General features: G+C 43.7%; 1 protein-coding gene across 3 annotated transcripts in view; it reads right to left on the bottom strand.

Moving 5' to 3' along the window:
- The window catches only part of runx3 (RUNX family transcription factor 3), a 48,777-nt gene that overhangs the window by 20,923 nt on the left and 12,636 nt on the right, over positions 1-15,218 (bottom strand). For all 3 annotated transcript variants that reach the window (XM_047044724.1, XM_047044715.1, XM_047044733.1), the window contains 3 exons: positions 8,489-8,730; positions 7,516-7,672; positions 6,162-6,266 (listed from right to left, as the gene is read on the bottom strand). In XM_047044724.1, the coding sequence (XP_046900680.1) occupies positions 6,162-6,266; positions 7,516-7,672; positions 8,489-8,730 (504 nt within the window). The remainder of the gene's footprint in view (positions 1-6,161; positions 6,267-7,515; positions 7,673-8,488; positions 8,731-15,218) is intronic.

The raw sequence follows: 15,218 nt of genomic DNA, 5'->3' as shown, positions 1-15,218 counted from the left end.
GGCTGCAGGTTGAGGCAGGCGAGGTGAGTGAGGGGTGGACCCCTCCAGACTCATCCCTCCCACGCTCAATAACAACACGACTGACCCTGTGTCACGTCAACAGCAATCATCCTCCTTTGTTGCACGGGCTCTGCTCATCTCTCTCGCCCCGTCAGATTCTCAGGCCCTGTTGGCAGTTTGCCACCATGCGGCCCAAAAGCCTCCCAATGCTGCTGGTTGTGCACCGTGCAACAGAGAGGGCCTTTTCACCCATTGACGGATCCTATTCGAGGAATAAGCTGCTTTGAGAGTGTTGTGTTCAGCTCAGAATGTGAGAATTTGGGGAGGTGATGGTGTTAGTGTGTGCGTGCGTTTATCTGTAGGGGTCTTCCAGGCGTCATGAGCAGTCAGCTGCGGGGGCGGGAGGAGGGGGGGGGACTTTGCAGATCTGTGGGAAAGAGAAGCCGAGTCGTCGTCGCATGCACCGACGCAACAGCAGCAGATGTGTCAAACGGTTTCGCCTTCACACATCGGTGCCTGTGACACGCAAGCACACGCGTACGCACACACACACACACAGACAGACTAGCACGTATGGGTGCACACACAGGCATGTAGAAGCTTCGCTCTCGCACGCTGCACATGTTTGCATACGCACACACACACACGCACTGTTCTGCAGAATGACAACTGACAGGAAGACAGGCACAACGCCCCGACTGTGTGAACAAAAGCTTGAGAAAAGGGATTCATGGGCGGGGGAGTGTGGATGGGTCTGTTTATGTGTTTTAATCCGTGTTCTATTTGTCATCATTTGATGTGGATGGTGTATCATCCTGATCCATATCAAAGAGCATGGCAGGAAGTAAGACTCAAACTGGAACCATCTTCAACTAACTCAAAGTAACTAACCTAGCACAGGAATGTGTTCGAGCAGAGCACACCATGGCTGGTGACCACTGTTTTACTGAAGATATCCTCTGTCCCCTCCCTCTGTCCCCCCCCCCCCACACACACACACACACACACACACACACACACACACACACACACACACACACACACACTCCTCCACATGTCTATTAATGGCTGACAGTTCCTTCCCATTAAGCCTAATAAATAGGCCAAACCACACAGTAGTCCAAATACAGCGCCTTTTCCAGTAAGCAGCAGGTGCCTCACTCCCACGTGTCCCCCCCCCCCCCCCCCACACACACACACACACACTCACACACTCCTTGGCGTAGAAAAACACATTTATTGTCATAAAATGTAGCAAAATATTCCCTAGTACTCCATTTATTTGTCTAAATCCAGATCTATGCCTTTTTATTGAATTAGGTCTAAAAGGTCGTAATGGCTCCCTCCCGTACAGGTCAGTGTAAACAGGGAAGGGTAAGCACACAGAGAGGCCATTTGACTTCCCCTTATAGTTAGGTAAACAGGAAAAGCAGACGTTTGGGCAATGAGTTTAGAGAGAGGGGGCCATGGAGAGAGAAGGGCCGGGCTGTGAAAGAGCAGAAGGTTTTTTTTTTTCTCTCTCTCTGCATTTCTAAGAAAATATATCCCCCCACACGCCTTGCATCATCAGAGAGAAATTAAGAAATTCGAGCGAGCGCCTGTGTAAATACTTTGATAATTCCTTGCGCCTCCATCGTCTACTGGTGACGTCTGTAGATACAAAGTCAAAAGTAGTTCTGAGGAAAGAGAGAAAGGCCATTCTGGCCCTGGGGCCCTGTGAGTGCACATGGGGAGGGCCCAGCGTGTGTGTGTGTGTGTGTGTGTTTGTCTGTATCCAGACAGCAGCAGACTACAGACTTTGAAGCCTGGGAAGTAAAAAGGGACCAGAACAAAGTCAGACAATGCTGCATTCTACTTTTCTCCTGACTTCATACAGACTTTTGACATTCATCTCACAACGACTTTCAGGAGAGCAAACAGGGATGCAGAGAGGGGGAGAGGAGGACAGAAAGAGCTAGAGGTGGGATTTATGGATTCGCTTTCTCTCTCTCTCTCTCTTTCTCTCTCTGTGTCTGGTTTGGGTATTTTGTCTCATTTGCAGAGCTTTCACAGGGAGGCTTTAGTGGGATTATCTTCCCCATGTGCTGTGCTGAGTGTCCTGGTAGTGTCTCAGGAGGAGTCAGGACCTGTGGCCTTCCTTACAGGCTTCCACCTGGCTCCCTGGGCCGTCCCCTGCTCCACTTCAACACAGTCACTGGGGACGAGGGTCCAACTAAGACTGGAATCAAATGGAAACGAAGCTTCCTCTAAAGCGAATAAAAACTCATTCAACTGCATTCCATGCGATTTATCAGTCTGACAATATTTGCTCAGTTTCTAATCACTGTAGCCAAGTGTGACAGAGAGAGGGAGAGAGGGAGAGAGAGAGAGACACCCTAAAGGCAGAAAGAGAGATAAAGACAGAAATAGACAGAAATAGACAGAGAATGACAGAAAATGACAGTGAATGACAGATAATGACAGAGAAACAGACTGACAGACAGAAAGTTGCAGGGAGTTGCCCCGGGTCACTCCAAACAACTCTAGAGGTGAAACATTTCCACATGGTCGCCTGTCTTCAACAACTTGTGTCCAGTCGGATGAACAGAAGGATCATGAGTTTCATGTAATTATTATTTTTTTTATTTTTTTTATGGAACTGTTTGCTCCCCAGCAGTGAGGATTGTGACTCTGTCTCACCAGCCTCTGCTTAGTCTGGGAGGGGGCGGCAGTGATCAACAGGAAATCACCCGACGTCACGCGACGTCATGCTGTCTCTCGCTCCTCTTTCTCCGGGCACTAATACACCTGTAGGCCCTTTTTTCTCCTTTCAAAAACACCCATCTCCATTTTCAACATCAAAGTGGCCTTTGAGAGAGCAATTCACACCGAGGGCAAGCCTTTCATGTGATTTGCAGAGCTATAGGCGTGGCCGAGCAGACGACTTAAAGGGGAGGACACACCTGGCAGGTGCATGGGTACACACAGATCTACACACACACACACACGCACACGCAAATATCTGTCTCTGATTAACTTTGAAGAGAGTCTGCAGAATCCCAGGGAGAGTCCATTGTTTGGTGTATTTGCATACGTCTGTACAGTCTGCATGCCAAATGCAAATAGAATCAACCTGACAACCCTGACCCCCACCTCCCACCCTCACGCCCCCCCCCCCCCTGACCCCCACCTCCAACCCTCACGCCCCCCCCACACCCCCACGACTTCTTCAGTCTGTGTGAATACACCCAGCAGAGTAAATACAGGCAACGAACATGCTACAACTGGGGACTGTTCTGAGAATGTTCAACACTTCATTTTCGATGCAGTCAAGTTCATACACGCCAAGCATACATTGTTTGTATGAGTGACCGGTCATCATGACAAAAATCACCTGTTGAAAATGACAGTATTTTCAACACACCGTCCAAAAGGTCTTTACTTTTAACACAGTCCCAGCTCTGGTGAGTTCATGCTCTTTTGATTCACACACACACACACACACACACACACTTTGCAGAACTCAGCAGGGAGGCAAGGGCGGGATGTGTGAGGAGGGTGGTGGGGGGGGGGGGGGTCTGCTTCAACAGGGAGGGTCTCGACACTTCCGTCTCATCCTCCCTATTGACGTCTCTTTCTGTCTCTTCCTCTTCTCTCCCTCTCTCTTTCGTTCACACTCTCGGCTTTCTCTTCCCTGAAATGCACTGACGTACATAGAGCTTCTTCTGAGAAAGTAGTGTGACTTAAGAGAGAGCTTTCTGGGGTTGGCTGGCTCACATTTAGTAGATATTACACAGCCGTGTCAAAGAAGAAGAACCCCTAACATCATGACACGGGAGAGAGTGAGAAGACAAAAGGTGTATGCACCTCTGTGCATGTCTAACTACTGTCTGTGTGTCAGTGAGCACAGGGTTGTATGGTTCTTCCACTGTCTCTGTTTGAGGAAGCACTGTATATGTGTGTGTGTGTGTGTGTATGCAATGTGTGTTTGTCAGCTCTGTCCTTTCCTTTCATCTCTGTGTTTTTGTCTGTGTGTGCGTGTGTGTGTGCACTCGTATGTTTTCATTTGTGCACAACAGTGCCGAGTGTTTTTTTTGGGGGCGGATCGTTGCCGCGGGGGATCTCCAGTCCTGTCCATCAGGTTCCCAGACTGGATCTGTAAACATTAATAAGCCTTCTTCCCTGTGTGCCTGCCGTCCCACAGCCTAGTGCTCCCAGCCATGCAAATGTTACAGGCCCCCACAAACAAACGGTAAACCCCTCAGCAATCCGCACGGCAGGCAGACACTCAGACACTAAACTGGTGAACGTTGGCAAGGCCGAACCAGAGCTGGTTTTCCACGTCCCTCATCGCAACAACAAATCCATGAGCACATCCGATAATGCTACATTCAAACTGAATAAGTAATGCTACATGCTGTTGCTAATACGCAGCCATAAACGTGTCTTTTGTATGGTGTGTGTCTGGTGAGCTGTGGTGTGACCCATATGGTGTGGGTAATAAAAAGAAACACAAACTACCCCCCTTGCTCACACACCTCTACACTGTGGCTCTACTAATAGTCCCACGTTATCAAATAACAGTAGGGTATGCCAGTGCTGGATCTCATAACTTGCCTCAGACTCGTTCCCAGACCAGTTAAATGGAACTTGTGGCTCGATTCCTCGTCGTCGGAATGAAACGACCAGTCTTTTATAGGGTGCGTGCAAACGTGGCACAGCCCCTCCGACAGCCGAAGAGGGGCACGTGGACAGAGATGTCATACAGGTGACACACAGGAGACACCGTTAACGTCTGCGCAGGCTTATTTGACCTCACAGGAGCCGATATTGTATTGACCTGAGAGACTCCCACAAACAAGCGCATGCACTGAGCAAAGCTATTTTCTCATAGTGCGTCTATGTGGGGACAAACAAACCTGAAATCAATATATTTGTGCCAGCAACTTCACTGCACTGCATCCAAACAAACATGCACGGACGGACACACATGTGCGCACAGACACACACACACACACACACAGGTTTAATTTTGTAGTCCTCCCTATCTATTCTACACACTGTTCTCTATTTCCAACGCCTCCTCAAATAGCCTGGCAGGATGATGGGATGATGCACCAAGGGGGTCACAGCCACTAACAACACCCCCATATCCCCCCCACCTGCTCCCACCGCCCCTGGGCTACCTTTACTGGCCCGTTGGTCTGTTTTGACTGGTCTAAATCTGCCCTGTCCCAAAGAACCCCTTCGTAGACATGAGCACGGGGCATAGCAATCCTACCCATTCCCAGTCCACTCAAAAACTGCACAGGATTACCACAATAAACACCATCATCTTCACAGGCATGTCCATGAAACCCAACCCTTATGACCAGTCTATCCTACCCTGGGCAGGAACACACTGGTACACAACCACATACACAATCAGCCTTTTTTGCAAGCTAATGACTCATCTGTGTCACCCTATCCTTCTCAAACATGTACATGGTCACACGTCTGACCGCACTACTGTATAGCTTCAGGATGTCTGACTGGCAGCTGGTGCTAAGTCTTCGTAGTGTTGGGTCAACGAGTCACTTACTGTATGTGGTCAACCAGGTGGGACTGTCTGACTAGAGCAGCATGGTCATGTGGGTCTGGGTTTGCCATTTGGAGACACATGCACACAAACACACTTATGTACTGTTTCCAGTATCTTACCATTACTGGACAAGACCAAGACTGCTTGATCTGTTGAACGGAAATCTGTCTCTCACATACACACACACACACTCTCTATCTTACATACACACACACTCACATACACACACACACTCTCTCTCTCTCACATACACACACAGCTTTATTTTCTTGTGTCATCTGACTCATGTGGCACTTTTAGAACTGATGACACTCTCCTCTTTCAAAGCCTATGCCTGTAATAGCCCGTTTTCTCTCTGCGCCCCCCCCCCCCCCTTTCTCTCTCTCTCTCTCTCTCTCTCTCTCTCGCAGTGCTCATTGTACACAACCTACTACATAGTATCCCTATACTACTATACTCCACTATACAATATTCCACTAAACTAACTAACTGTTCCATAGTAATGAACCACTTTTGCATTCAAATGTCAGAACAACTGGACAAGCCATGCTAGACTGTTCAGTGTGTGCAGAGGGGGTAAAGGGGGAGAGACTGTACTCACTGCGTGGTTCTCTTGGTCCGTCCACGGTGACTTTGATGGCACGGTGGTAGGTGGCTACCTGAGGTGGGCCGGTGAACACTGTAATGGTCAGGGTGAAGCTCTTGCCTGGTGAAAAACATAGTTGATACTGTGTTAGTTACCTTACTACAACCTACGGAATCAACTCATCTTCAGATACACGTGAGATTACCCTTCCTTCCTTTGGGAGGCTGTTTCATTTGTATTTGGGTCGATTTTTTTGTTGTCATAAAGTATATTGTTTGCAACCGCATTCGGCTTGCTTAATTAAATCCGCCACCAGATGACGTCCCTTTTTAGTTTTTGAACTAAGAGATGGGACCACCTCTTTGAAAATGTGTGTATGATTCTGATTATTGAGGGAATATGTTCCAGATTGTTAGAAAATCTCTACAGCGACAGTTTATTGTTCAACATGGCTGTCTTGCACGAGCTTCCTTGAGTTCCAATCTGCATGAAAGGCGAAAGAGAGAGAGAACGTGCAACGGTCCGTTTATTCGTCCTAGTCTATGAAGCGGCGCTTTCATTAAAAAAAAGCATCTCTTGTTAAATAAGACTGTGTGGAAAGGAATCCTGGGGTGGGGTAATTGACTACAGAAATGAAAGGTACTTTTAATTCGGAGACGAAAGCCTTTTCCATTCATCAGTCTGCAACTATTTTAAGAGTAACATTTAAAGGGAAATATGCAAGTTCGTGGGCCAGCGGCCAGCAGGATGGTTGTGTGTGAGAGATCGTTCAGATGGAATGCCAGCAATTCCTGCACTAGTTTCTGGAGGTGTGTAAACAGCAAAGCAGTCAAACGTGCAAAGCAATAGCACGGAATATTTTTTTTCAGGCAACTCCATGGCTGCAGCTACCCAAAGTGAGTGGGAAGGCCTAGGGAGAGTGAAAAGAAGGCGGCTGCCGAGATGCATCAGTTCTTGGTTGACGCTGGGCTGAGCTATTTCATTATAATGCAATGTCTAACCACATATTCAAGTGTGTAGCCTCATAGACACTGCTTTTTAAGACGAATAAGTACCTATAATTCCCATAATTAGACCCTGGCATTGCCTAACGTAAAAGGTGGCGCGCACTTGACACAGCAAATCGCCCCGGGAAATGAATAGCTACGTAGTTTTTCTTGTGATGCTCACATTAGATAAAATAATTATATTTGGGTAATTTCATTTCACATTAAAATTGGTAAATTATTCTTAAGCCTGTATATACAGAAGGCTATTGCTTAGGTCAGGTGTTTGTCATGACAGGTAAACGGATTTAGGTAGACTCATAGAAGAACCATGTTATTGCCACAGTGAGAATATGTGGAGCAAATTAAGTTCCTCTCCTCACCTCGTCCACTCCTGCCCACAAAACGCAGGTCGTTGAACCTTGCCACCTGGTTCTTCATTACCGCAGATGCGTTTCTCAGCTCTGCAGAGTAGTTCTCGTCGTTTCCCGCCATCACTGTAACAAGGGTCCCGTCGGGCACATCACCAAGTGCGACAACCTGCAAGAACACCGCGGTCAAACCGGGTCATCATGCGCACAACAAAATCAAAAACAGACTGAGTGCTAAACCGCATCCGGTGGCAGAAGAAAACCGCGTCTTGTATTTTCATCAAATTAGGTTTTAATATTTGTTTGAGAAAATGTGGTCAATTTATTGGATAGGCTACAGATAACGTCCCATGCCAAATAAATATGAACGTTCCAAAAATCATTGCCAGAGTCTCATGACTAATTTTACATAAATTATGATTTGTAAATTCTTGCAAAACCACAGATGGCATAAACTGACTAAAATAACGCCACATAAATGACTTGAGTGTTAGTCACTGTAACTGACTACCGATTTTTAGGTCTGCCTTGAAAAATATCCAAACAATTCAAGACGACACTTAAGCTGCGAATGTATTTTGAATTTAATGTAAAATGTCTACATTAGGTTCTTCACTTAATTAGTTATTATCGATCTTCAGTTTAAACTGTCGTAGCCTATAGGCCTACACGTCTAAAAACATTTTTTCTTGTCAGAAATCAGTCTTTGGCTATTTAAGTAGGCCAAACTATAGCTTATTATAATGACAGAAATACAAATTATAATGAACTATTTTAACAAAGATCAGATGCAGTATTAAGCTTTCCTCTTACAAACTGTTTAATCTCTATTCTCTAAACCTATGTTATATTTGTATGACTTTAAGTCTATGTCATTGCGTTTAAGTATGCCAGTATTGAATGCATTGGCCTACAATACTTCAGAATCGCTATTGTTAGCCTATTCGGAAGCCAAAATCTGTTAGTCATGGGTCATTTAGTTTACCTTGAAAGCCACAGGCAGAGTTTTGTTGCACCTCCAGTGTGAGGGAAGCACGGAGCAGAGGAAGTTTGGGCTGTCAGTCCGGACCAGCTCTCCAGCGTGGTCTGCCAGGACGTCCACTACATTCCTTGTCTCAGGTCGTGTTCTCAGCGGCCCAGGAGTGCCCATGGTCCCGCTGCCGTCTCCAATCTTACTGCAGGGGAACGACGTGGATGGCGGCGTGAACCGTCTGGTGGTGGTAGGGTCTACGGGAATATGCATCACAACAGCTTGGGTCAAGGCCACTTCACTAGGTTTCTGGAGGGTGGTTTGGGTTTTTAGGAAAGTAACAGTCTTTTCCCGCTTTGTGGCGTTTCACAGGTCAAGTCCTGCGGTTTCAAGGGGATGCTGAATGCGCGCGGCGCAGTGAAATGTTGAGTTGGAATCTTGTTTTATCTCAAAACGATACAGTCGGTAGACTTTGAGCTATATCATCTGCCCAGGATGTAGCTGCTTGAGAAACATTCAGTTGCTCTCGGTTTCTCACTAACAACAGCAAAACTAGAAAACCACAATCTCTCCAAGCGTTCTTACGGTCCACTGGTCTATACGCTTTGCTCTATTCTGCGCTTGACGGAATGCCCACACAAACATTACAATTTCGACCACATATCCGAAGACAAATAGGCCCCAAACAGGTGATGCATATAGCCTCAATCAATGCAGACTATTAGACTTTAAAGTAGATTAAAACTGAAATAAAACGTATTATCAGTTCAACAAATAGCCTACGATTATGAAAGTAGGGTAACTAAATGAAGTGTCCTGAGAGGGAGCAAACTATAATCCAAAAGTCGCCAAATGCGGACAGGTGATGAGTCCACTGAGTTGTTGACTTGCTTCAATGTTAAATGTGTCTATCACGCTTTGTGCCTGAAGCTCCTTTTATAGAGTCTTGCCCCTCGGATGAGACCAGACTCCGTGGCGCACGCAGAAGATCAAAAAAGTCAGTCATTCAGTTTCTCTACTCGGAGGTTGGAACGCGGTTGTCCGATGTTTCACCATCAAGTGAACAAGTTCCTTTATCGCGTATTTCTCTCTCTTCCGTATATAATCTTATAGTTATCCTTGCTGGATTGGAAAAATAAACCGACGTAAAAACCTAGTAAACGTTAGGTTTTACTTGCGTAGAACAACTAATTCTCTCTCACTCAATAATATACACTTGTGTTTGGAAGTTTAGTCCTATGGCAGGTTAAGCAGAGGAAAGTAACCAGAAGTTGCTTGACTGAAGGATGGTGTGAGAGTGAAGAGTGCCGTGATATTATTTACCCAAGTCATTTTAGTGCTGGAGTGTGGCGATGGCTTCCACCAATGAGTCGCCTGGGTTGGACTTTCATTAGACCAATCACAATCTCTCGAATGCAAGCGAAGTGAAAGCTCTCCCTGCTCACCCTTTTATTCTGTTATACAGGTTATTAATTATTGATAGACTATGAATGTGTGCCTTTATGCTTTTGATGTACTGTGTTATTTGTTATTGCTAAGATTATTGTAACAAAGTATGTAATGTTAGGCCTTTAACATTACGATTGCTACATCAATTATTCTGATAAAAACTGCAGTTTCTACACTGCCTGGTCCACCATGGGGGACATTTGCGAACCACTGGAATTAAACTGCTCAAAGCCACAAAATTGTTACATAGGAAAAATTATGAGAGAAAACAAAACAATATTGAAATCGTATATTTCAATTATTTCAAATACATTTGGAAAAGTGAAAAAAAAAATATATGTGAGAATTGAAACAAGGCATGTCAAAACATGTCAAAATGCAAAACAAGCCTGCAAAGCATTCTTCTTTGTGCATGCACACTAATTAAAATGAGGGCAAATGGGTATTGGTAATAAAGCCGTCTAGACGTCACCTATAGACATTTGTTTTGGTTGACATATCTTGAATACAATTTAATACTCAATTTAGATTCGTCACTTTAACTGAATAGCCTAGGTCTCACGCAGAGTTTGAGAAAATGTAAACTAAATAAAACGTTTAACAGTAGCTCGACACAACAAAGCAATAGGCCTATGTCACGTCACATTGCTTCGAATTTCTCCACACTGCCTTCAATTAGGGTTACATATTTTATAAATCATTTGTATTCCTTAAAAAACGGCACACCCAGCTGAAAACGCTTGCTCGGTAATGTTAGAGTTTAGACACTAGTTGGCGCATTTGTCTTTTCAATGCCTGGGCCCGACCATAGGCAGCAGGCTGAGAAGTACAAACTGCATCTAAAAATCACAAGAGAAAAGCCAACATATGAAACTATTTATAACCTATATTAGTGGGAATAATTTCGCTGTAACGTAGCAGTTTTGTCGAACTATAACTCGAACGAAAATAATGCTTGATGGAGATTATCTAGTGAATTGGTTTATTAAAGGATATTTAGGCTATAAACTGTTTCTTTTCTGGGACGAATTATGCATATTTAACATTTACGTACTCTTCGTTCATTAATTTAATTAATTCATGTATTTTGTATTAAATGGGTAGGCTACTTCATTTAGGCTACCTATTTCATTAGCTGTTACCGAACGTGAATTGATATTTGACAACATTACCAGATTTGACATTAACTTGTGGCTTATTGTCCCCTTTATTTAATGCAATGCAAAATGTTGGCGAATATTGAACAGTAATAATTCATTGGCCTATTATTTTAATAGACTGACTGAATATTGCGACACTTTCGGTAAACATAGTCTAAAACTATATAACACCAACTAAGTTGGTGTTGTATTTGAATTAATGGCTTTAATTTGATTTAGAGGTGGCTTCTTTTGGATATTTTTACTACAACAGATTACTTCAGAATCAAAAACAAATGTTGACCATCTTCCTTCTATAGATTACGTTTTTAAAAGGCATCGAATTGTATTTTTTGATTGTTATTTTTAGGCCTATAGCCCATATCAAAATCAGACAGTGACATGCTAGACTGAGGCAGATAATAATTTTAAATAATATTGTCACAAAAAATGGACAATTGGTGCATTCATTCTAAATTGTATAGGCTGTGAGCCCACTATCTCTACTAAATCCCGGCACATTAAACTGTTCAGGAATAGACCTATAGGACAATTATCCTTGTTTAAATTGTGTATGTAGGCGTTTGTGTGCAAGCGTGTGTGTGAGTATTAGACAAACAAACATACGTTTAGAGGTTTCGAGACGTGGAGAAAATTGTTGGGAAAGATGATCATCTTACCTCGTCGAAACTATAGGCCGTCAAAAGAATAATAATTTAAAATCAAGTTGGGATGCGTTTTAACTCTATTTGCACCCCCGCATAAACCCCGCACTTCATCCCATCTTCACCTTTTTTTTGCAACAAGAACAGTTAATGACATATAGTAATTGTATCTTGCACCGTACACTCCTAAAATATTAGACAACAATAGAAGAATACTCTGAAAATGTTCCATATAGAGCAGTCTTTTGGAGAGCTCATTTGGTGTGCATGCAGGACCTTATTTAATGTCATTGAAAGTATCGCCTATCTGCTATTTTGGGACAATGAATATGCTAGACAGGGACAATGACGGTAATATTTCAGTCGTCCTGCTGCTTCAGTTCATTATTAATATCTGACCACACGTCCATGTGCACTAATGTGTGCTTCGGGCGCCTGTCATATTTAGACTTCTACATTTCAACACGCAGTTTCTACGGTTTCAGCCGCACAGACGTTGAGGACAGAGCCCGCCGTGTCCCTGAACGATTTTTAATGATCCAAGTGGGTTCAGCTACAACCAATGTAGAACTCCTGGAGGATATTTGAAACCCCAAACCCACATCATGCTCTACCAATCCCCCCCTCCCCCCAATCCAAACCCTGTGCAGTTCAGCAACAGGAGGCCAAGGTCTATTTTGAAAGGCCTTAGTTTTATTTGTTCTAATTTAGTCACTGAACAGTACATACAAATTGATTAAATAAAGAAACACCTTCCTTGGGACAAAATTATAATAACAAAATAATTATAATTGGCCTACTAGAGTAGCACTATAAGGATTGTAAACAACTCTGATTATCTCATACTTTCTGTAATGGTAAGGCAGAGACATGATCTGAAAGCTGATGGCTTGAACATGATCCCACTAACTGAAAACCCAGAGCTAGCCTGTGGGAAGTAAACCTACACCTACCTGCCACCCAGCTATGGTAGATGCCACTGTTACGCTCCTTTAAGAGGGAATAGTTTCAGAAAGGCCCACATTTTCATCTAAATATTAGTCCTGTCCCAAAAGGTGGGCTATTTACAGAAATGTCCACACATGCTATTGGAGGAGACCCATTCATTTGAAAAGGGGTCTATGAGGGCAATTAGAAATAGTTTGGGGTTAAATGATGACATAAGACAAAGATTTCTATCTTTAGCGGCTGTGGTGGTCACACATTTCTGTACGTTCACAAATTACAGGGCAAGCTTGGCTCTCAACCCACCGAATGCATTCCTTCCGAAAAGTGTCTCCTCGAATTTCAGCCGGGGGTTTCTGCTTCATGGAAATATGAGTGTTCTGAATGGACGACTGCTATGAAATACAGTTTTCTTCCTTGCGGATTAAATGAGCTCTACTTTTGGGCTGAGGGTGTATTTTTTTATCGGAATGATGAATTCTGTGGTGAACTTGGAATGCCAGGCTTGTTTACCCTTCCCTTCTTTTTGAAATGGAGTTTGCTATGAAATGGACATTGACTGATATGACAAGAGTGTCAGTTATGAGCTTTCCATCCAAGCATGACGCAACTCATCAAAGCCGTTTTGTCCTTCATTCTAAAAAGCCAATCCTGATCTTGAATTGGACTGTTTACACAAAGTGTACACGTAGAAAGACTTGAGAATGATTCACAAGGACGAGTGGGCACAGATTGTTTAGTTTTATACACAGGCGCTGAGTTTGTGCTGATCCCTGTCTCTGATCGTGATTACACAACATGTCAGCATGTTGCAGTCGGTGGTCACTGTTGTCCATTTTGATGTGCAGAACAGAAAATAAGAACCATATTGAACAGCTTTCATGATATCGTTATTCATACTGTATATCATCTCAGAGCAAATTAGCCATATCAGTGAAGGCCTGGTGCTGGTGAACTATAGACACTATGGCTAAAGCTTTATTTGGAGGTGCATCTACCTTGGTGTTGAACCCAAATCCAAGTCATTTACAATCAACAGATCCGTTTCAGGTGTACTGTTCAGTTCAGTTCATCTCCTCTCCAAAACACACTGGGGCCAGTCATTCTCTTTCAATGCCAAGACAAAAATTTGACTAAATACCCATAATACTCATGAGAACGTCAGGGTCTAATTCAGTCGCCTTAAAAAACATTTGTGATAATAGACATCACACGGAGTGATGAACGAGTTGGTGACATCTTCCAAACCAGCAGCTAATTGCTATGTAAGCTTGTGACAAGCTGAGGTACAGCCAGTACAGGATGAGACAATGAGCACATTCATCTCTCATGCATCTTTAATATCCACTCCTACAAGGGGCAGTGTAGCCAAGGTATTTTTTTAAATTCATTGAAGGGCTCTGAATTGAATAGATGAATGACAGCTGGGGGATATGTCTGTTTCGTCATCTTTCAGTCCTCTACATGTGAGATACAGTACAGAGTACAGTATGTGAGTGAACGCCTTCAACTCACAGAAGAAAACTCTGCAGGCTACATTCAAACACTTTTTATTATGCTTAGTGTGAATGAATGGCATTCATCTTTTTGGCCTGTTATCTATATACAGTGTGAGGGATTGCTGTGTGTTTGATGTGATTGCTGGTAGAGTGTTCCCCTATCCTCTAGAGGGGGTAGCTTTTGGTGCACCTCGGTGTGTGTGTGTGTGTGTGTCCCATCAAACTTGAGGTGACAAAGAATTAACTCCTGTTGCACATTTTCAAAGGTGGGATTTTACTTTGACCTACTGCTTTGCTACCAAGTCTGAAGCTACTGCAAGCAAATTTGACTTTGATCAGTGATTTTGGTTGATGTTGTGGTTGTAACTGTGGGAGAAATCAAGGATTTCTTATATGCCTCTGTTAATCACAATCAGTAGATCTGCCAGTGCATCATTATTTAGTCATGTATTCTGTGCTATTAATTAAGTATCATGTTGTATTCATATTGTGACTGTCTCGGTCTCAACCTGTCTGTAATAATATAATATCATATATTGGCTGTGTTATCTTTGTTTTTGGCTATTCTTTATAAACACTGTCCTCTGACCTTCATGCTACAGAGAAAGACTTTGCTAGTACCGCTGTGTGTCTGAACTGGTCATTTTTATGTTGAGGTGTTTGTTGAACTCTCTCTCCAATCAGCTGGTGGTCTGACACTTATGAACCCAGAACCTAAACTGATAATCACACTGTTCAAGTGGAGACAGACAGAACTGTCTTCCACACACCCCACCCATGTCCTCCACCCATATCCTGTACTTTGCAGTTCAAGGTGACACGAGTGTGACCCTACACGTCACCATTGGTCCATCCTCATGTCATATGTTGGGTGCACTCGCCCTTCGATGACAGTTAATTGTTTGTGATGTGGTCTCGACGGGTGTTTATGTTTTGTATCCTACTAAAAGTACCATATGACTGTACACTTCAGGGCTAAGCTGTAATATGAGTTTTTTTCTGCAGGGTTTTGATCTGGAGGGATTATGTTTTGTATACAGGGCTCAGC

The sequence above is a fragment of the Hypomesus transpacificus genome, chromosome 3 (genome assembly GCF_021917145.1).
Source record: "Hypomesus transpacificus isolate Combined female chromosome 3, fHypTra1, whole genome shotgun sequence".
Taxonomy (NCBI): domain Eukaryota; kingdom Metazoa; phylum Chordata; class Actinopteri; order Osmeriformes; family Osmeridae; genus Hypomesus; species Hypomesus transpacificus.
This window is presented reverse-complemented; position numbering and strand designations above follow the sequence as displayed.